Below are 22474 nucleotides of genomic sequence, written 5' to 3'. Positions count from 1 at the left end.
TGCTGTATCAAAAATCTTTCAATATTGGTGAAATAGCAGCCACATCGAAAATATCACGAATCGTTCCGGTATACAAAAGAAAGGGTGACAAAGCAGACGTAAAGAACTATAGAGTCGTAGCCATCCAAACGATCGTACTAAAAATCCATGATATTGCAGTGAAGAAGAAGATTAGTGAGATTATTCAACCTCAACTGAAAAGCGCGCAACATGGATTCAGGAATAAGAGATCAGTTGTCACCAATCTGCTAGGTCTATCAATTATGGCTCACAATGCGTTCGAACGATCATGTCAACTCGACTTGTGTTACGGTGATTACAAAACTGCCTTCGACAAAGTGATAATACGTTTGTTAATTGTGAAATTTGCGAGATTTGATATTGGGAAGAAAACAGCAAGGTGGATGTGTCAATATCTGGTTGGGAGGACCAATTACGTTCAAATCAGCATTTTTAAGTCAAGATTGTACGAATCTACATCTGGAGTACCGGCCGGAAGTTCTCTTGGCCCACAAATGTTCACAGTGTTTATCGATGATGTAGTCGACGTTCTTGAATTTGTGTGCCCTCTACTATTTGCGGATGACATCAAGTTGGCGTCCATTATCTTCGATCACAGCGATATACATCGAATGCAGCGAGATATCGATAACGTTAATAGATGGAACACAGAGAATCGTCTTCAATTCAACAAGGACAAATGTTACATATTCAGCATTTACCGAAGTGAATCATCGTTCATCAAAGCCGATTACACAATGGGTGATCACGTCATAGAGAGAGTCGAAGAAATGAACGATTTGGGATTTTTGGTCAACAGGTGGTTTCACCCGGGCAGTCACATTGAGCATATGGGAATGAAGTGTCGCCAGATGATTGGATGCATTAAACATTTTTCCAACGGCAATTTTACCAAAGAGACACAACGTATACTCTATTTGGCTTATGTACATCCAAGGCTGGAATTTGCATCAACAATTTGGAATCCTGCGGCGCAAATCTACAAAGACGATATTGAATCTATACAGAAACAGTTCGTTATCTATTTGCTAGAAAGCCGTAGTAACGCAACGACATACAGGTTGGCTCCTTACGAGGATCGATGCAAGCAACTGAAGTTACAAAGTTTGGATACTCGTCGAACAATAACTGATGCAATGCTTGCTTTTGATTTGTATAAAGGAAACGTGACTGATGATATTATCTCGCCTAGATTTGTTCGAAGTGAAAGTGTTTACGGTTTTCGAGAGACTACTATGAAATTGCTGGTTGAGCCACCTATATGTAGTTCGTATATATCTATGTGGACCTATATATAGTTCGTATGTAGCTGTATGGTTACTTAATAGCTATATGTACCTATATATAGTCAGTATGTAGCTATATGGACAATTTTTTTTCGTGACAATTTTTTTTAATCAACAATTTTTTTAATCAACAATTTTTTAAACAAAAATCTTTTTTGACCGCAGGCAGGGTCAAAACCCACTTTCAGACCTAGCTTCTAAAACGACTGATATCCTGGCAAAAACTCTTTCAGAGCAAAGTTGGACGCAGTCTACAGTCTATATATGTGATAACTTCTAAAACAAGTGATATCACTATAGGTGGCGCTGTCAGCATCGTTACGCAAAATTGAATTTCACAGCCAATTAATTGAAATTAGCTGGCCTAGTTTTCCAAACCATTCGACAATCAATTTTTTCAGAAAAAAATTGAACCAACAGAATTTTGACTAAAAAATTTTCAACAAAAAATTTACCAAAAAAATTCTGCGTCGCAAAGTGGCAGATGCTCACGGACAAACCTACGAGAACTTTATTCTGCCACATGTGACGCAGAATTTTTTTGGTAAATTTTTTGTAAAAGAAGAGTTTTCGCCGGGATGCTTTAATTACTGAAACTGTAAATGGGTGGGTGGAGTAAAAACATTTGGGGTAAATTCCTCGAAACCTCACACTCATCCAGTTAATATACGATCTCTATCTCCGGATTTGGTGACATTAAAATACTATCTTTACAATCGGCTGATATTTCAAATCTACTGAAACAAACCAACTATTTAATTTAAAAATAAATGAGTTCACAATTGAGGTTGTTGTTTCTTTAATCATATAAGACGAGCTACTGCATTTCGCATAAATATTCAAGATGTGCAACCGATCAGCAATTTTATGCATCCAGGGCCTATTTATAAAAAAATGTCAAAATTCCAGTACTTCTTAATTTCTGAAAGTTTTTTTTATTCAGAGAAATACTTTTAAGTATTCTAAGAAATGTATTTCTGAAAAATAGGCCCTGAATACATGGAGATGTAGTTCATATACAAAGCGATCCATGTTATAAGATGGAAGAGGTCAAAATAAAATTGGAGTGGATTATCGTTGAAAAATTGTTTTTTTATGGTGAGTTTTAAAATGCTGCGGAAAAACGCCGGAATCAATTAGTTTAGAGAAACAAAGCCATTCAAAATGGTTTTTTTTAATAAAAGTGATTGGACTGAGTGTTATATTGATAAAATTCATTGTCAGGCAAAATTAGTTTTATCGCATACGGTGTGTGTATTGTGCGCTATATACACGACGTACATAAGAGTAAACAAATTTACCCTAGAGAGTAATTGTTTTGCAAGCAAAATTATATTACTAGAAAAAGAGATGTTTGCCTACTGTGATAAAATACCTCACTGATATAAGGCTGTATATAAGAGACTCGTACTAATACTCGCGCAAGCTCTCCTATTCGTACACGTCTCTTATATACAGCCTTATAGCAGTAATGTACTATAATATGCAAGTTCATTGCATGACACCAACGGATATATGTTTAAAGTCACCGTGATACGAGGTATCAAATTATTTACCGAGTGCAGTATAGTGCTTTACCTTACGTGAGAGGTAGAGAGTTTTCCATAGAGTCTGTTCAATTTTCGTGGATATGATGACCGTCAACTCTCAGATCAGAAAACATATCGTTATCCACCATTCCTTCAGTGTAAAGCCGAAACTTTTATTTTCGCATCAAAAAGTTGGACATGATTGTCTAATGTTTGTTCATAAACAGTTCTAATTTCCATTATGTTTTACTCTCTTTGTACGTAACAGGAACAGAATTAAGGTGAAACAGTCTCACGAATCGATTTTGTCGAATTGGTTGCGATTCCAACTGTTCACATTCACATGTGTTGCATTCTCCATGTACATAAATATTTATTCAGCGACAGAATTTCAACCTTATTAATGCAGTTTCACGTTCTACATGTTATTAAAAAGCGAAAGTTTAAATCTGCATTGAAGAATTAGGTAGCAAGGAGGTAGCAAATTTATTCCGAAATAAAAACGATACACAAGAGCACCGCTGCTTTAATAGATTTATTAATATTGCGATAATGATGAGTATTTCGTGGTTTATTGAGAAATTTTTGGAAACGCGTCCAATAATGCTATCAAATTATACTCAGTTAAATCATTGATCACTTAGGCAATGGGTACATAATCAGGCTCGGATCCACCTATGTGCGGTCGAGACGGCCAGAAGATGATTTTTATATTTATTTTCAAAACGAAAATCGCCCGGGCAAAAATTTATTGTCTTCTAACCGCCCGAGTCAGAACAAAAGCTGGATCCGCCCCTGTACATAATAGTAGCTTCTATTGAATGCTGCGAAAGTAATTCATTACATGAGGTAACGATTTTGTGATAATAGCCAGCTCACAAGTTTGTTTTTGAGCAACATTTTTGAGATTGTATATCCGAGCCAAAGGCGAGGTATACAACTAAGCTTGTCGAAAAACAGTTGCGGAAGTTGCCTGAAGTTGCTCAGAAACACACGATGGAGTTTGCAAGTATCACAAAGTTGTTTCCGAAGTAATGAAGTACGTAGCAGCATAGAACGTACCTACCCCATGTGAAATTTGATTTTGATTTATACATGAAAAAATTCCACATGTAATGGGTCGTTTTCGCAGCGGGCGAATTGCTATGTAATGGTCAACTTTCGCATGTAGATACATTTACTACGTCAAACATATTATGACCTACTGGATATCTTCTTTACCATTACAAAAAAAAAGGTTTTCAGCGACTTTTTGCATCACAAATATCAGATAGAGAAAAGGCAAGTGTATCACGTTTTAATTATTAAATCTGTTGCTTCTGCTGTCCAAATTATCGCTCTACTTCATTTTTTAAGAATTCCTTCAAAAATATAAGACCACATTAACTGTAGGTCAATAATTTCACTCTCACTTCGTTCGGGCTACAACCCGCGAAATTTCCTAAAATATACTGTCCACAACAGATACGTAAAGAACTATTGTTTGCTTTCGGCCAGGAAATGCGTCATTCCCGTTGAAAATAGTTTACCGCTATGATTACCTGAAAAATAGAAATGATCCGTCAAAAATGAATATTTGGTCGTCCCTTTTTATTGTAGTGGTAGCATGTTCATGCGATCACTTAAGGTTTGGAGCTATTTCTGAAGAATCACTTACTCATACATAGGGATTCTTTTGAAAATCCACCTATCAAAATCGAACCCATTTCGTCTGGGATTGATATATACATGGTTTGAAAGGTCTTTGCCAGTAGACCTCAAAACAGGCCTCACACAGTCTCGAGCCACACCTGGTTACTGGTGGAAGATCTCCGAAGTTGGAAAAATAGTGTTTTTTATCCGAAATTTTAGGCCGTTATAAATGATCGTTCCGCGTGAGAGTGGGCTCGTTGGAAAGCTGAGCTCAAGTACTTTCGGGTCATGTCTAGTTTGATTAGATTCATATGTTTGCAAAAAGTGCAAGAATTTTTTTTCAAAATCTGTGTGAACTTTAGACAGGTCTGGGCTGGTACTGATGACGCTTAATGTGAACCTAAGATGCTAGTCGTAACATACATTGTCTAAGCTTTTCATTGATACCTCATTTGTAGTGCTGGTGATTGCTGGCGAGTTTTACGAGGTATACAAATGAGGTATCAACGGAAAGCTTAGACAATGTATATTACAACTAGCAGGTTAGGTTCACATTAAGCGTCATCAGTACCAGCCCAGACCTGTCTAAAGTTCGCACAGATTTTGAAAATTTTTCTTGCAAATTTTTGCAAACATATATCAATGAATTTAATCAAACTAGGCATGACCCGAAAGTACTTAAGCTCAGCTTTCCAACGAGCCCAATCTCAACCGGAACGATCATTTATAGCGGCCAAAAAATTCGGATAAAAAACACTATTTTTCCAACTTCGGAGATCTTCCACCAGCAACCAGGTGTGGCTCGAGACTGTGTGAGGCCTGTTTTAAGGTCTACCGGCAAAGACCTTTCAAACCATGTATATATCAATCCTAGACGAAATGGGTCCGATTTTGATAGGTGGATTTTCAAAAGAATCCCTCACATGATTTACACTCTCTCTGTGGACATTACCTTCCAAAGCACCGAATCGATTCCTGTAACCCTTTTTTGTCTGGCTCCTGTCGGCAAACTCTTTCATTTTCTGGTTGAAAAACTCTTTCCCGATTCTAAAGTGCCCATTCCACTTAAAAAAAAGTACTCCGTGAGAGAGCCGTTAGAGCGCCGTGAGAGAGCAAGCAGTCAAATAAACAAAGAAAAAATTAAAAAATTCAATTTTGTCTCTCACACGGAGTACTTTTTTTGGTAAGAGGAAACTAAGTATAACTCTATAAATAATCCGGATAAAGAAAACTTTTTAGAATTCTTTCTGTATCAGTGCTATTGCTTCGCTGCTATTGCTTCGCCATGTTAGAGTAGTATTATACGATCAGAAAAGATCTGTGCTACAGACATAATTCTGAAGAGACGCATTGTTTTTATTTTTTCAAATGGTTACAACCATTGTCTAGCTAAACAAAATCAAATCGGGTCAATCTATTTTATTGGTCCAGATATCAATTAAATTAGTACTTAAGAAAAACGAAATTGCCCCAACCATATAACATAAAGCAGAGCAAGCATACAATACCTTGTTTTGGGTCAATAATTTTTTCCGTTGAAAGAAGACAATTTTGTCGAAAACATTTTAAAAATAATTATATTGTTAGATGGTTATACATAATGGTAGTGACAGAATTATAGATTGTACGGCAGATAATGTCAGGTTAAGAGTCGAAAAAAGAGATTTTTGTGGCAAAACGTATTCAATTGACGTTTTCGTGTTGATGCCATAATGATATAGACGGAAAGAGTCTACTTGTTCAAAATAATAATATTTTACGAGAAAAAAAATGGAAGAAGAAATATAATTTAGAGTTATTGATGTTAACATAAACATTGGATTGTAGATCATCTCATAGACTCATCCGAATAAGAATTATATTTCCAATGAAAGACAATAGCCGAAGTTTTCATTTTATATATTATGGTGGACATTGTATATTTGTCAGTCTTTGATTGTTCTCAGATATGATGATATCATATCAGTGATTGGACAACAAGCCAAAATAAACCAAAGAAAACAACAAAGAACAGCAAAGAAAAATTGGTTTCCAATTTAGTTTGTCGTTTACGTATTTGCTTCATCTCAATTGTATTGGATGGTAAAGTGTGAAAAGTTGGTGGCTTGCAGTTGAAATATGTGAAAGTTTGTTAATGAAATTAAAACAATCGGAAAAGTGAAATGAATACAAAAAGTGTTGATTTGTTGGTCGTGCTGATTGTAGTTGTTTGCATAATAAGAACCAATGTTTATTGCATCGAAAACAATGAATGGGTAAACAATCAAGATCAATCGGATAATATTGTGGTGGAAGAAATACAACCAGAAATACAGAATTTCATTAGTGCACCGGATGCAATAGTCGGATTCAATACAAATGCTATTAACGACTCGGCGATCGATTATCGAAACAATCAATTTTATCCGTATCCGTTCAGTGTAAATGATGCCGCTAAAAATGCAATTGCGGGCAAAGAAAATGGCACGGCCATTGAAACAGTGAGCCGAAAACCGCAAATTACGTCTGGATTTCAAATGCTTAGACGATCGGTGGCGACAGTGGTCGAGAAAATTCAATATTTTATCCAATCGATATGGAACTACTTTACTGTTGGTAAGTTTAGATGCATCAAGTGTATATTGTGTAGTAGCCACCTATTGTATCATGAGAAATTCGTAACATTTTATCGGACATTGTCGCGGTTTTCAAGTTGTTTTTAAAAGGTTTACGTTTGCTAGATAAATTCAAACCAAAAAACAAAATTTCCCTTTATCGCTTTCCTATATTAAATAAACGATGAACAAACATTGGTCCTAAACTCGTTCTAATATTTATTTTCAGTTTGCGACCACGTCTCAAATTTGATATTCAACTCGGTCAAGGAAGTTTATTTTCAAAGATATTCACAGTTCACAGTTAAGTAGTGTTTCAGCTAAATTAATCGATTTTTATGAATGAAACTCGCTTAAAGTTTGCTGTTTTAATTCGCCATTCGTTGAACGTTTGCCTGACTCTTGCGGTTTTAATTGAAAATAATAATAATAAATCCTAAGTGGACGCATGTGATGTTAAAAGGAAATTGTTTGAATCAATTCTTCTTTAAAAGTTGACACTCGTCCATATGAATTTGTATAACGAAAAAAGTCAACAATTAACATTTCCACATTTAAAAGTGTATTAGCCTACAAATATTATGCGTATGAGAGTAATTAATGATGATTAACATCAACATCAATTAAGTGCTAAACGCTGTCGTTTTTTCTCCGTTCGACAAAAAATAGATGTATAATCAATGCATGATCCCACCAGCGAATAACAATGTCAAAGAAACGAATGAAGTCGCGTGTTTGTGAATTTATTAAACAAATAAAATCTAAAGACTTTTCGAAACGATTACAGTCCAAGATTAAAGACAATTCGTTTGTTGGTGTAGTGTGCATGCAAAAAAAATCATTTATTTTCTTTGGTTAGTTTCGATTTTCTACAACCGAATAATTTGCCACATACCAGCAGCATTTTACGCTTTGCGATGAGGCATACCTTATTGAAGACTCACTCAATTTCAATACGGGATTATTTCAACATTATGCACAAAATGAAAATTACCATCTGTGCCGCTGAAACATTATTTTCAGTTGTAGAGAATTAGGTTGACACACGTTTCAGCAAGGTGAAAATATCACAGATGATTCACGCGAAGTGAAAATATCACAGACGATTTTGATTAATATCAAAATCGTCTGTGATATTTTCACTTTCAATTAGACCACTGAAGCCACCCCTATGACAAATTCAAATTTCACGGAAATTCTTTTCGTATAACGTGTACAAAAACGATCGATTTCTAAATAGCATACAATACGGTTAAGAAATCTACAGTTTACATAGGTTACGAGTCTAATTGAAGACAAATTCTTATTCGAAGTACTAGATTTTGATTCACATTCCCAGTGTGTATTGGTCTGAGTAAACATACAATCTAGTACTTCAAAGTATAAGATCATATTAGTGGAATATGTTAAGTAGAATCTATTTAAGTGAAAAAAAAACTTTCAAACATTGGTATTCTAGACATAAATTTATAACTGGAAGAAATCGGTTACGATTTTTATTATGAAAAGCTTTAGAGGTTTTAAAGTTTGCTTAACAGCACATCTCTGATAATAGTTCAATTCATTTGACCAATTTCCTCATTATTAGAACACTCTGAGATCATGTGTCGTGAAAATAGCGCCCTAATAATTCGCAAAGTAATATTTCCATCGCTTGGGCCGAAAAAAAAATTGTATGTCCATTATACACTGCTGTTACATGAAATAACATTGGGAAAAATTAATTTTCCTCATCGTTTTGTTAGCCTCGTCCTCGCCTCAGATCACTAAATTTTATACTCAACTTTTTATTCAATACAATCTATCGATTTGAATTAATCGCTAAAAAATCTGTTGGATAGTGTAGGCAACAATAGAATTTCCCTAACGAAGTAAGCCTCAGACCTAAGCTTAAGATTAACAAATTTTACTTTTATTTACAGATACATCGGTGGTAGAAGCTCGTCACGGTCATGGCCATCACAAAAAGAAATTCAGAGTTAAGAAGAAATATAAGAAATATCTGCTGCCATTACTCATAGCCTATAAGCTGAAATTTTTCACACTTGTCCCTGTCATCATCAGTGGTCTGATGTTATTAGCTGGATCAACTGGCATGGCAGGATTTTTCTTTGCACTATTTACAGCCGTTATAACATTAAAACATAAAGAGGCAACTGGTCATTGATCAATTTTACTAGTCCGTAGATGAGGAGTGTATGTTGTCTTCGTAGTTTGATGAAATTGAAAATTTATTTATTTGAAATGTTTTCTGGAAAGTTTTTCTATTTTTATTTTGTTTTTGGTAAAATTGAATTTTTAAATTAGATTTTTTTTTTGGAAAATAATTATTTATTCATGGACTAGAAGTCCATATTATGTATGACGAATCAATTTAATGCGAAATATATTGAGTTTTGGCGAATTGTAATTGTGGATGCTTTTCAAATAAATAGTTTCCGTAAAGGGATTCGTTCAAAAAAAAAATTGATAGTTCACCGAATTTTTGAAAAAGTTCTGAGGTCAGATTATGTCAGATCTTATGGGTAAGTCGGTATTATACAACAAATCAAGACTGTTGTGCATTTCTTGCGCTTGTATAGATATAACTTTGAGCAGCGGGAATGGCCGAAAAAAAAAACACCTTTAAGACCATATGGAAAAGGTATTTTGTTTTATGTGGTGCTCCACTTACATCAATGAGAATGAGCAGTATTCAAAGACTATTTTTATACCAGAGCTACATTTGATTGTCTTATGTAGACTTAATTAGAACAAGTCAAACACATCCATTTTTATATTAATTCAGATATTTTCGTAACGCTGCCCTTAGCGCTGTAACTTTGTAAAACAATAAAAAAAATTACAAATACATTTCTTGACGAGACATTTCTTACGACCACTCATTTACAAAAATCTGAAGAGTTAAACATGAAATTTTAGGATTTTACATTTTTTTTACATCGGGAAATGACAGGACAGTTTCCCGAAAATGTATGGAAAATTTTATCACAAAAATTCACCCAAAAAATTCAAAGAAACTCACCTCTTATGCTTTCCATTGTATTCGGGCATAGTCTCTTTAGGTCGCCAAGGCATATTTGAACACTAAACACTTTTTACTCGATGCAAAAACAAAAAGTTTTTCTTTGTTTTGTCGCGACAAAATACCTAACTAATAAAGCAAGAATACGTTCAAATTTGGCCGACCTACAAGCAAAAACTGCTTCCCGTCCTGTTCCTGGTTCACATCATGGGCTCTAACTCACGAGTCGGTCATCCAATTTCCATAAACTTTTTTTGGTCGATTGGTATTGTAAATACATTTCATTTGACTTATCACTTACAAGTGTAGCGTTTAAAATGCCGTAGATATCTACGAAAAACCCTAAAACACTTATTGAGCCCCAGCTCAGGACCCAAATAAGCCCATTTTGTCATTGTCATTACCTAACAGGAAAAAAAAGAATTTTTAAAATCGGTTGAGCTTTACTCAAGTTATCGTGTACACAGACGGCTTCGAATTCCACATGTTACAAACGGCATGGTGTTCTTATAAGCCTGTTCAAAATCCTGTTCGTGTACTACTTCATTCTTGTTGCGAGTGCTTGCCAAAATCCTGAAAATGAAAATTTATATTTTCATTAGATCAACGAAATCCTTGTGGAATCGATTACAAGCTGCAACAAATCCCAAGTTAGAAAATATGTCGATTTTCACTGTTTCCCTGTATTTCAAAAAAGTCAAAACCTATCAAAATAACAATTCATTAGCCCAACTGTCCAACAAAGGTTTATTCAGAAAGTTTAGATACCACCCAATATTACAGACAACCGATAATAATCAATTTCATTGTCACATAAGACTAATTGAAAAAAATTTAGCTTCGAAAAACACCGGAACGAAGACAGAAAAAAAAACATTTGCACTAGATTTCAAGGCCTAGTACTTAGCCCATACCGATTAGATGGGTAAATAGGTTCTTAATTGCACTTAATTGTAAAAAATATCATAACTTTTAATTAAATTAAATATAAAAAATAAAATCCATCCATCAAGCCATGCTACAAATCATAATACATTATGCACCTACATTTCCCGCTTGAAAGATATTCTATGTTATTTTCACTGATTTCCCTGTACAGCAAAAAATAAAATTCTCAACAGAAATTTCTTTATTTTTTTATGATATGGCTTATATGGTATATATGTAACGCATTTGATGTCTAGATTAATTTGTCAATATCAATTAGTGTGTAAAATTATATCAACGGTATCTGAATGGCAATAATATAATTACTAATTTGAATAGGTGGCAGTTAGTGGAACCACTCAATCATGGAAAAACATTGAATGGATTTTCAAATTATTTATAGATGCACAAAGTTGGAATTCATTGCACAAAGTTCGGAACAATTGTCGGAAAAAGACTTAACATTTGTACTTGTAACGGCGCCATTTCAAGTACAAAAAAAATCCGTATCGACAGCACGAAAATGTCCGCGTTTCAGAGGGAAGCTCTTGTGTGTTTTCTATTTTTGTTTATTGTGTCGTTGTGTATCACCTATGTTCAACCATTCGTTGTAGATGGTAAAACAGAGGATGTGAATAAAACTAGTGATTTGTTCGAGACAATCAAAACGGATATTGACAACGTACTCACACGAAATGGATTAAATTTAAACGAATTACAAGAAGCTGATGGTAGGGAATTGAATTACTTGTTGGGTCAGGATAACAAATATTTGTTAAATTGATTAAAATTATTGTAGGCCGGCAGATCGGCGGTGGTGGTGGTCATCATGGTGGTGGTTTCGGTGGTGGCAAGAAGAAGAACAAACACATGGCTTTTCGACGTATTTTATATCCGGTTTTGATGGGGCTTTTCATTGCCAAAATAATTATTTTTCCGCTTCTACTGAAAGCTCTAACAATTATGTCGAGCGCATCGTTTGTACTTAGCAAAATGTCACTGTTGTCGACGATAATGCTTGGCTTTAAGTGGTTCCTCACTCAACATGCCACACAACCGCAACAGGAATCGAAAGTTGAGGTAGTTCATGTGCCGTTACGTAAATATCAAAATCAGCATACCGAATGGGACAGAGAAACCGACAAGTACAGCATACCAATGATGAACGAAAGCAATGACAACTACTACAACGACCTCAAACCAACCACTTATGTTAAATAGGATAAGATATTTATTTTCTATATATTGAATAAAACAAAAATTTATTTGAATGTTGGTGTTGCAGTACAAATCATTTTCAATGAGAGAACCAGAGAACCAACTTTTCAGCTCATGCCCAACCGAACTATCATAAAAAAAATTCTATTTTTCCTATGAAGGTGTGAAAGTACATTAGTGATTTTGTTCTTCTTCCGCTAGAAATGTTAACGTTGTATACCCAACCCAACGCTGTATCAACGCCAAGTGTATCAATTTTTCACATAAATTTCTTATCCTTTGTACATTACCAACGAAGAATTACATGTAACACAAAGAGTACCGGTATCGGTACTAAATCCAAGACGCAACCTAATAACAAATTCAGATGTCGCTATTATTGTGGCAACAACCTTGTGAAACGGATTATTTGTGTTGCTGTTGAGTTTCGAACCCGTAACTGGCAATTCAATAATTCAATGTGCAGTCTCAACTTACACACTGCGCTGTTGAGTTGGCCCTGAAGATGACCTGGATACAGTAACAGGCCGAAAAGTCGGCAACGTACAAAGAAAATACTTTCATTTCTATTGGCTTTCAATTTCTCAGTGTCCAAGACTTTACATAATTTTCAATCAACCTAAGCCAGCAACACAACAGCATCCAACCAAAATTCTGATTCTTCAGAACTTTTTTAGAATTCACAGAATTTAAATTCCAGAAAAAAAGCTGTAGCCCTAATACACACAACCTTATTGTGTTGTAGCTTAAGCATTTACTTAACTTAAGTTCGTTGCAATAAATTAGAAATTTCTTAGGAATTTTTCGATTAAGGCTTTTAGTAATGCCGTTACATCTACGTTTTCAGTGTTTCCCCGCCATGTTGGCCATGCTTTAATTTCAAACTTTACGCTATGACCGTGTATGTTCCAAGATCACATCTTCATACAATAAAAAAAAAATCTGAAATCCTAATTTCATTCATCGTACATTACGTTAAAACCGGAACCGCTGAGCATTCAGAAATTGAGCGATGACTAAAAAAGACTTCGTTTAAAAACGGGTGACTATTAGTTAGTCGAAACTTCTAAAGCCAACGAGTCACAAACAGAAACATTTTTTCCATTTTTTCACTCTCCATGGGAAATGCTCTTTGAATGAATGCCGCGTTGTTTTTATTTATACCTAAACACAATAGAGGTATTGTTTCATGGGACATGTTCGATTTTTAGATTTTTGTCGGTGCAAGACCAGTGCCGGACTGGCCCAATGGGCGTTCGGGCGATTCCCGAAGGGCCTTTTGATTTTTGTATGGATAAATGACAACGAAGGGCTTTTTGAAAAATTTCTCCATACAACGCCCGAAGGGCTTTTTGGAGCCAGTCCGGCACTGGCAAGACTTAGTAAAATGAGAGATAACAATAGGTGTCCGAGGACTCATTCTTGTCCGAGGATTGGTACGCTCACCCTATGATTTCAACGATGAATAGAAAATATTGCTAATAGATTTTTGAGATATACTTAGAGTGTGGTTTAGAGTTACATTGAAGCAGATTTCCATTATCAAGCTAAGACTGACGACATGACATCTAAAACCGTAAATGACTAATCTGTATGTTATCTGCAGAAGCAACAGAAATTAACAATGAGGTCCGTTAATGTGGCTCGTTGGAGTTAATGGCGTAAAGGATCTCTTGAAAATATTTTCAACAAGAGAAGTAGCAGATTTGGTAACTAGACTTTCAATACGATTGAAGAATACAACGTTTCAATCACATTTCCTTGTAATTCTGTGAGCTATCTCTTTTGACGTACGCAAAAGACAGAGACATGGATGTCAAGGAGACCGTGAGTACATTTCGATCTGGTTTGCTAGTTTTCCGGCCTGATTGTAAGGTGTCCCCATTTCTTCATTTAACCAATTATGCTCTGTTAATTCACAAGCCAAAATTTGATGTAGAAAATCATAGAATTAAAGTCGAAACAAATAAAGAATTTATCTTATTTGGAATGAAGATGAAACACATGAGTCATCGGAATGAGACAACACAGGAAAAGCAATAAGCTCGGCTGTAGTGTTCTTTTCAAAGATCAATATGTATGTTGAAACTTATGAAGTATAAAGGATTTCGTATCTGGACTTGTATCAATCACTAGGCTCCACTCCAGACAAGTAGTCATAATCATAGATCATGATTGCCGTTTCTATACGTATGTAAAGAGATCAAAAAGTTATATTTCAAACACAGTTTCACTATTTTCAACCTCTTAGCAGAAGCAAACCTATTGTGTCGTTGAATCTTTTACTTCTTTTATTTAAAATATCGCCTAGTGTTTGATGTAAAATCTTTCATTTCATTTGTTATCCATACTGTTTAATGCAATGGTGCAATCATTGATCGCTTGAATGTTTTCTCATTTTTAGAAAACTGCTTCACCTGCGAGTAAAACTCATTGGGTATCAATGTGATTATTAAATTATTATTAAAACTAATTTTATACGTTTCACTACATGACGTCAATGTGTTAGGTACATCGTGTACCACATAACACATGCAGACTAATAAAGTTGCATTGTTTAGTGCAAACGTGATTTGTCCGAACTTCCTAATATGTCTACAAGAGGATGTAGTTATTTCAGTTGAACAATATTACGTGAGTCTCATGAAGCACAGCACCATTAGACTATTAAAACGAAACTGTTCATTGTTAAGGTGAGTGTGGCAATTTAAAAAAATGAATACGATGCTGAAGGTAATGAAATGTAAAAGTATTTTCGATCACGTTACACATTTGCGGAAAAATCTCAAATCTAAATGATGCAGTTTCGAGCGTTATTAGAACTAACAGAGTGAAAGAATCGACATTTTTTTTTTGTAAATTTTCTAAAATGAATAATTTATGAATAGAAAAAGCATTGTAACAGATCCGTACCTGCTTAGAATTTGATCTGTTTCTGAACTCTGCATGGTTTTCTGTCGTATTAAAATGTGTGCTTAATCGAAAATTTCTTTAATTCGAAGCTATAAAATCAATCAAGCACAAATTCACTTACTTCAGGCACCAGAAGGTGTGTAGGTGTCAAATAAGTATAATTTTTAAATTAATATCCGTTAGTAATAAATGCTCCACTAAAAATGAGCAAAATGTGACCTCCATTCGGATAAATAAGTTGAACAAATACGTCTGAACAATTGAATGAATAATCTTACAGTCATTCAAATTTAGCAAAAAAAAACTTTTCACTAAAAAAATGTTGTATAACGCACAGAGACGGTACCAATGGATCATACGTAAAATGCCATATAGAAATTTCAACTGATTCATTTTTTTAACCGCATAACACACTGATTGACGTCGAATGTTTAATCTTGTATTTATTAAAATAACAAGCATGTAACAACCGCCTCTCGTACCAGTTTTTTTTCTTCTTCATCGAAGCTAGATCGTTGAAAAAGGTTCACATAAAACGTGAATCAACTTAGTAGTAAGACGAAAAAAACACTTTCTTTGATGTTGTAATTAATTTTTCCTAATTTCAAAATCAAATGACGTCTAGCACAGCTCACAAAAATTAACAAATATTACGAAATTTATTTATATTTTTTCATCTTCTGTAGATATTACAATTATGCAAATTAGAGGTCAGCATGTCTCGGTGTGCAAAGACGATGATGACGATGATGTGGGATTTACTGAATTAAATTATTATGCAAGTTATGATATTATGATATTATATGATTTGGATTTTTCGGAATTCCGTTAAAATTGCATCAAAGTGTTGCAACGTTTGCGATATGCTTCAAAATGGACGTATGATTTCCCGTTGATGTATATGGGGACAAATAGAGACAAATTTGAAACGAAAAATCATGTCATATTTTGCTACACATGAGAATTTCTAGAGAATTAAATTTCATATTTAGCTTACCGTCAAATCCGTAGCATCGCACCTTTCTTTGTATCTTTGTACCTTTACAACGAAAAAAAAAATCAACTGCCACTCCTAACAAGAGTGAAAACTGAAATCTTTATGTGTCAATGCCCCATAAAAACAAGTCGTTCACTCACATAAATTCTTTAATTCTTCTTTGAACGTTTTTTTCTCTTTTATTATAAAAACCACGCACCACACACCTCAAAAATGTTAATGGCTAGATTCTATACGAATAATAAACATTTGTGAAACTAAAAAGTCACATGTGAATGAATGGGATACAATAACGTAAGTTCAATCAGTGATATTTGGTTAACAATAATTGTTTTAACAGATTGTTTTTGAACTCAATTGAATTATATGTATGTACACTCTATGTAGGGTAACAGCAACGAAATTCTGTTTTTTTTGTTCAGCATTACACCAAAGTATGAAGATGAATTTAAGGCTGTGATAATTACACCCACCGGACTCATTGCTCGTTGTTATTGTTCCGGTGATTTTTTTTGTTCTTCAGGTTGTAAATAATGGCATAGATAACTATATTGAGTAAAGACTAAAGATCATTTAGTACAGAGCAAAGAACTATGAGTTTCTATTTGCATGTAAATACTTCGATAATAATCTATACGTACATCCGAAATGGTTTTTAGAGAAGTAGAACAAAATATTTCGACTTTTCGGTGATATATCGGAACATTAAAATCATTGATATATTAGGCTTTTCTGTGAATAGTTAGATGTCCCTACCTTACATAAGCGAATTATAAGAAAATTGAAATTTAATTTATTTAATTAATGAATGAAATTTCATTTTTCTAAGACGTCACTAGTACGACATTTGCCCTCTTTCTGTATTTAACTATTCAATATACAAGTACTACTACTCCAACATTTAGTACATTGACAGCTTCTAGTAGGAAGTATTTATAAACCACATCAACTACCAACACAGAAAACATGTCGAATTTCATTTTCTCTCCATGAAGGGTGATTCATTTAGAATTTGACACAGTTTGACTACCATTATAACCTGTTTACAGACGGTTCTCATCTGTTATCGACAACGACAGCAATAATAAACGACAAGCTCGGACCAATGAGTCTTATATATAGCAAAAAGCATATTCAAAACAAATGAAGTAAAAGATTTCTGAAATCAATTTCTGAAAATCTTCGATCAAATGAAGCAATAGATCAGACGGTAAAACTGTTAATATGATTGCCGTATGTGACAAGTAATCCGCAGTTCGTATAGGATGACTTCTATAGCTTTGAGTAATGGGAAGAATTCAATCATGATACATGGGTTTTTTAACTGAATTTGAGATTCACGCTGGTAAATTCCTTTAACTTTTAACAAAAGAAGTAGCAGAGGTTCCACCGATTTTAAAAGAGTAAAAAACCTTTTGCATCGTCCCAAAAATCAGCTAAAATTTTGAAATCTGATCTCGCAACCATTCACAATTTTCGTTCAGCTGATGATGTTAGCAAGGGAGTTTGGAGTTTCAGTGAATTTTTTCAGAATTTCAGAATCGTAAATTCAATGATTTCACCTCATTTTTAGATATCGATACACCCGTCTCCGCCTAATTATCATAGAAACTTTTCCTTCCATGCATCCTCAAGAATCTGTAGCCCACAAATAATATTATTATTGTTGATACTGAAATACTACAAACTTTGAAAAACTTTTGAACTATAAGAACTAAAAAGAATTTATCGAAACACAACAATTTCAGTGGCAATCGACGACCTTTCTACTTCTTTAACAAAAAAAAAACATTTTGTTGTTTGGAAATATAATTAGAATCATTTTTCTAAGCCTATTAATGAAGACCATATTCAAACGTTCTCAACAACAACAACACAAACCACTACAGTGCATTCACCTATATTGTTCGTGCATTGAACCAACCACAATAATGTTGACCACTGGTCCTCTCCGAAAAAAAAAACTTTCGATTTTAATATCCGTTTATGAATATAAATCTGAAAAGCTTACTACTTTCAATAATAATAAAAAAGATCTAAGGTAAACCTCACTGATGTAACAAAATTTCCATTTCTTTCCCATGCTTCCTATCCACACAAAAGTTCGTATACAATTCGATTCATATTGCGTTAGTTACTTTTTTATTGAGAGATGAAGAATGAAAAAAATAAAAACGTATCTGTGAGTAGGTATACAAGTATATCAACGCTGTGTGAGTCGTCAAAACAAGAGATTCGTGACCCTGACCCAGAACATATAGCTTAAAACTTGTTCCTGAATGTCTCATCGCTTTCAGTCAATAACAGAGTAGGTGAAATGGTTTGGAAAGAAATAAAAGATGTGTATTGGTTCAATGTAACAATACGTGTTACCTAAGACGAATTATTTTTTTTTTAATTTAATTGGTAATATATATGGACAGGTGTGACAAAGAGGGGCCAAGTAAATATGAATTTACAAGCTCATGAGGAATTCAGCTCCGCCTTATAACTATCTCACTTTAACCGATGAAGATTGGTATGGGTTGTGTTATGGTTTTTATTTAAATTTTTTTTGAGTACATAAAACACTTTGGTTTTCTGTACAGGAATCTCATAGTGATGCGTACAAAAATTTACTCGTATAAAAAGGGTTAACAGCGACAAATCAAGCAACAAATCCGATACGATCGTTGAACTATAATCACCTTATCCAAGTGATCAAAGTAAAAAGAGTTAAACTCAAATTATTAACAATGAAAGTGTTTTTAGTGTCGACCATGCTTTTGGCTGTAGCTATGGCTGCACCAGGACTCATGGATAATCAAGTGGAAAGTGATAATTCAATTGTGTCGAAAATTTTCCAATCTTGTTCGGAAAGCGGTGATTTAACAACATGCTTGGCTGTTAAAGGAATAAGTGCATTGAACCGTGCTGCCCGTAGCAATAATTTGGAAATTATTCCCGGAGTGACATTCCTCAAGTAAGAATAATTTTGATCGAGGACATAAAGAACAGAAAAGAATAATTAGAAAGGATTTTCCTTTTTCGTAATGAAAAAAGTAAAACTACCTGACTTGCATAACAAGTCGATGGTCTGATCATATTACATTTTTTTAATAAACACATATAATCGCAAGAGATGACCAGAATTGAGAGTTATACAATCTGTGAATCATCTTGTTTTTCTTGCGATTAATAATTTCATGTAATCAAGAAATTGCTTACACATATGACGACCATTCGTACACAGAGGTATATATAAAGTGACCAGACGTAAAAGTAAAAAAAAAAGAAATGAAATTGCGACAGTTTTGAGCCGGATGCATATAATGCCACCATGTAACTTGTTTTACCATACTTACAATTTGATACACATCATTCATACAAATGTACCATGTTGTAGGTACTGATACACTTTTTTATGCGGATTTGCATCAATTAGAAAATGATTAGCGCAAAAAGTGAAATTATGCAAACAAATTGTAATGAAAGAAAAAAATCTTTTCAGAAATCCATCCTATTCATCACGTGTTGGTAAAGCTCTATCAGAAAATGAAATCGTTGCATCTCTGCCAGCTGATGCATCAGGAAAATCCGGACGATTATTTGATCTTGCTATGGATTCCATTTCAAACTTCTTCTCTTCACACAAATTGGAAGTACAATTCCCAGAAGAAACAACAACCGACATTGCACGCGCCATCGAAGAAGGTACGAACAGTGTGTGGGGGATGACGAAACGAATCCTTTCGAAATAACCCTAAAACCAAATTTTTTATTAATTAGGACGCGGAAAGATTAAGAAGATTGCTGCACCAATCATTTTGGCCATCGGTGCTAAGGTCATCGCATTGATTCCAATCTTTTTGGGTGGTCTTATTCTTCTCGCCACAAAGGCTTTGGTCGTTGCCAAAATCGCTTTCGTTGTAGCATCAATTCTTGGATTCCAAAAATTGTCCGGTGCTGGTGGTTCCGGATTCAATTTACTCAGCAAATTCTCGGGCGCTGGTGCTAGCGCAACTCCCCAATGGGGAAATGCAGCTCCAGCATGGTCGAATGCTGCATCCACTCAAGGCTGGACATCGGGTTCAGGAAACTCATATCCGTATGCTCGCAGTTATGATGCACAAGATATGGCATATAGTGAACAAGTACCAACATCATCTTAATTGCAAAATTCGTTAGAATAACCCCCAACAACAACACCAACTAATCTCAATAATTCTTTGAACGAATATGATGCCAAAACTATGCCGTCGTATATTAATGTAAATGATCTGATAACAACGCATGTTTCCGTGTTGTACTTCAGATCCTTTGCATTTTGTAATGTGTTGACTCTGAATGAAATTAAGTATATAGTATCTATACAGCTTGGTAAGCTATAACTAAATTATTTATTTAATATTTATATGATCTGCTAAATTATTGAATTAAATAAAAATTGAAATGTGAGTTAAATGTAAACAGATGGAAATTTCATTTTTTGATTGATTTAAACAAAGTCTGGTCACCTCGGTCCACTAAAGTTCTCTCAAGGAGCCCTTGATGTATATATGTAGGTTAGAGTTTTGGGAGGCTTCTTAAATTCACAAGCAGGCCCTCAGATCAAAGATCTTTTATTCCCTACTCCCTGACCTTACTACTTCTATCAGGGAAATTTCCTTGTTTTCGATGAGAGGTCGTTGAGTCATTTGTTATATGTAGATTCTTATCTTGGTGCGCAACCTGAAGTTGGTGTAAAGTGGACCATCCCGTAGGATATGTGCACCAGTCGCATTCTGTGTAGATGACCTGTGACCTGCAGAACATAGAAAATAACTATGCCCCACCTCTAGGGTGGGTCAGGTCCCTTGACTGACTAAGTTTTTCAATAATTGCAGTCCCAGTTTTCTTATTATTTTTAAATGAGCTGGTGTTTATAAGATCACAAAATTATAAAAAGCGAAGCAAGAATTGTCTATTTCTTCATCATAAATTGTAGATTAAAGAGATGCTTCACTGGCCGTTTACAAAACTCAAATTTAATTTAATTTTCTGAAGAAATAAATAGAAGCAAATGAGCGAGCGATCTTTTACTTCCAATAAATATGAATTTACTAAAAAGCACTGAAAAGATGGCATATTTATTGTCTACCCCTTGAATAAATGAACTCGTGTGAATTAGGCCCTTTTGCTTCGCTCTGGCCACAAAAATTGTCTTAGTCCCAGATTACTAGTCCAATAAAATCCAATCTCCACATGAATTAACCTACTGGGCAGAACCACCAGAAAACATTTAATGTCATGTAAATCCAATACATGCTTAAACTTACTTTCAAAACTAACTTTTCTGAACTAAGACCGAATGAAGCTATAAGACCCATGTACCTCCAAACCACAGACCACCTAAGCTCATGTTTTAATTAAAAATAGCTAACAATTTGTATCATAAAACTAAATCTATATTCGTATTTCAGTGATTTCATGTGTGTTTTTCTTACTACGATCGGTAAAAATAAGTAAAAATAGCTTCTATCCAAAAACATTTGTTTTAAGAATATTAAACGAAAAGTGTCCCTATACAAACTCAATTTCCAGAACTTAATGACTACTCAACCAATCAATGAAAAAATATCGTGGTAATAAGAAGAAAAAAAAGTTGTGTATAGAATTACTCCCATCTCACTACTTTATGCTCATGGACGAATTTAACCTCTTGCAATTAAAACAAAAAATTTGAAAATCTGGTAAAAATTACTTAAGTTATCGCGGTAACAAGGAAAAGAGTCTGTGTAGAATTCATCTCGTTGTTCTAACATTATCCATCTACGAACGCAACCTCAAGAAGTTCATTCTTCGTCGATTAAAGCAAAAAAAAATCGGATAAGAATTTCGAAAGTTGTCGCGATAACAAGGAAACAACTCTATTACGATTTACTCCAATATTGCCCATCTACGAAACTAACATCATGATTTTCATTCTCTGTCGATTGAAACTAATATTTTGAAAATCGGTTAAAAATTACTCGAGTTATCGTGGTAACAAGTGTACGTACGTTTTCTGTATTTAACGTTTTTTGCCAATGTAGAACATTTTCTAAATATCATAGTGAAGTGAGCTTTACGGACAGTTAAGGTTATTTTCTGTCGTAAGACCCTGAATTTCAGTCAAGGGAATTAAGTATGAGCTGAATGACATTGACATAAAATTGAAAGATTATCTGTACATCACAATTGATCAAAGGCTTTTCAGTAAATGACAATTGACACACTAGGCTTGTAATTTGAATTTTATATTTACAATCCAGTGCATGATGCCACACTGTCCTTTGGTATATTTAAAGGACAAAAGGACGGTGTGGCAACAT

At 34.4% G+C, this 22474-nt stretch overlaps 3 protein-coding genes and 1 long non-coding RNA gene across 4 annotated transcripts; 3 read left to right on the top strand and 1 right to left on the bottom strand.

Annotated features, from left to right (window-relative positions):
* Positions 1–1483: 1483 nt before the first annotated feature.
* Positions 1484–21790, bottom strand: LOC119068816. Its single transcript, XR_005086228.1, has 3 exons — positions 21611–21790; positions 12780–12789; positions 1484–1497 (listed from the first exon to the last, which is right to left on the bottom strand). It is a non-coding gene; the product is annotated as an uncharacterized LOC119068816 (long non-coding RNA).
* LOC119068813 lies at positions 6418–9445 on the top strand. Its single transcript, XM_037172588.1, has 2 exons — positions 6418–7063; positions 8985–9445. The coding sequence occupies exons 1-2, from the start codon at positions 6631–6633 to the stop codon at positions 9227–9229; spliced, it is 678 nt and encodes a 225-aa protein (XP_037028483.1). The 5' UTR covers positions 6418–6630; the 3' UTR covers positions 9230–9445.
* Positions 11458–12285, top strand: LOC119068815. The gene is made up of 2 exons (XM_037172589.1): positions 11458–11745; positions 11814–12285. Exons 1-2 carry the CDS (start codon positions 11538–11540, stop codon positions 12233–12235), a joined length of 630 nt encoding a protein of 209 aa, XP_037028484.1. The 5' UTR covers positions 11458–11537; the 3' UTR covers positions 12236–12285.
* Positions 18787–20598, top strand: LOC119068812. Its single transcript, XM_037172587.1, has 3 exons — positions 18787–19104; positions 19633–19835; positions 19911–20598. The coding sequence occupies exons 1-3, from the start codon at positions 18878–18880 to the stop codon at positions 20291–20293; spliced, it is 813 nt and encodes a 270-aa protein (XP_037028482.1). The 5' UTR covers positions 18787–18877; the 3' UTR covers positions 20294–20598.
* Positions 21791–22474: the final 684 nt, after the last annotated feature.

The sequence above is a fragment of the Bradysia coprophila genome (genome assembly GCF_014529535.1).
Source record: "Bradysia coprophila strain Holo2 chromosome X unlocalized genomic scaffold, BU_Bcop_v1 contig_20, whole genome shotgun sequence".
NCBI classification, from domain to species: domain Eukaryota; kingdom Metazoa; phylum Arthropoda; class Insecta; order Diptera; family Sciaridae; genus Bradysia; species Bradysia coprophila.
This window is presented reverse-complemented; position numbering and strand designations above follow the sequence as displayed.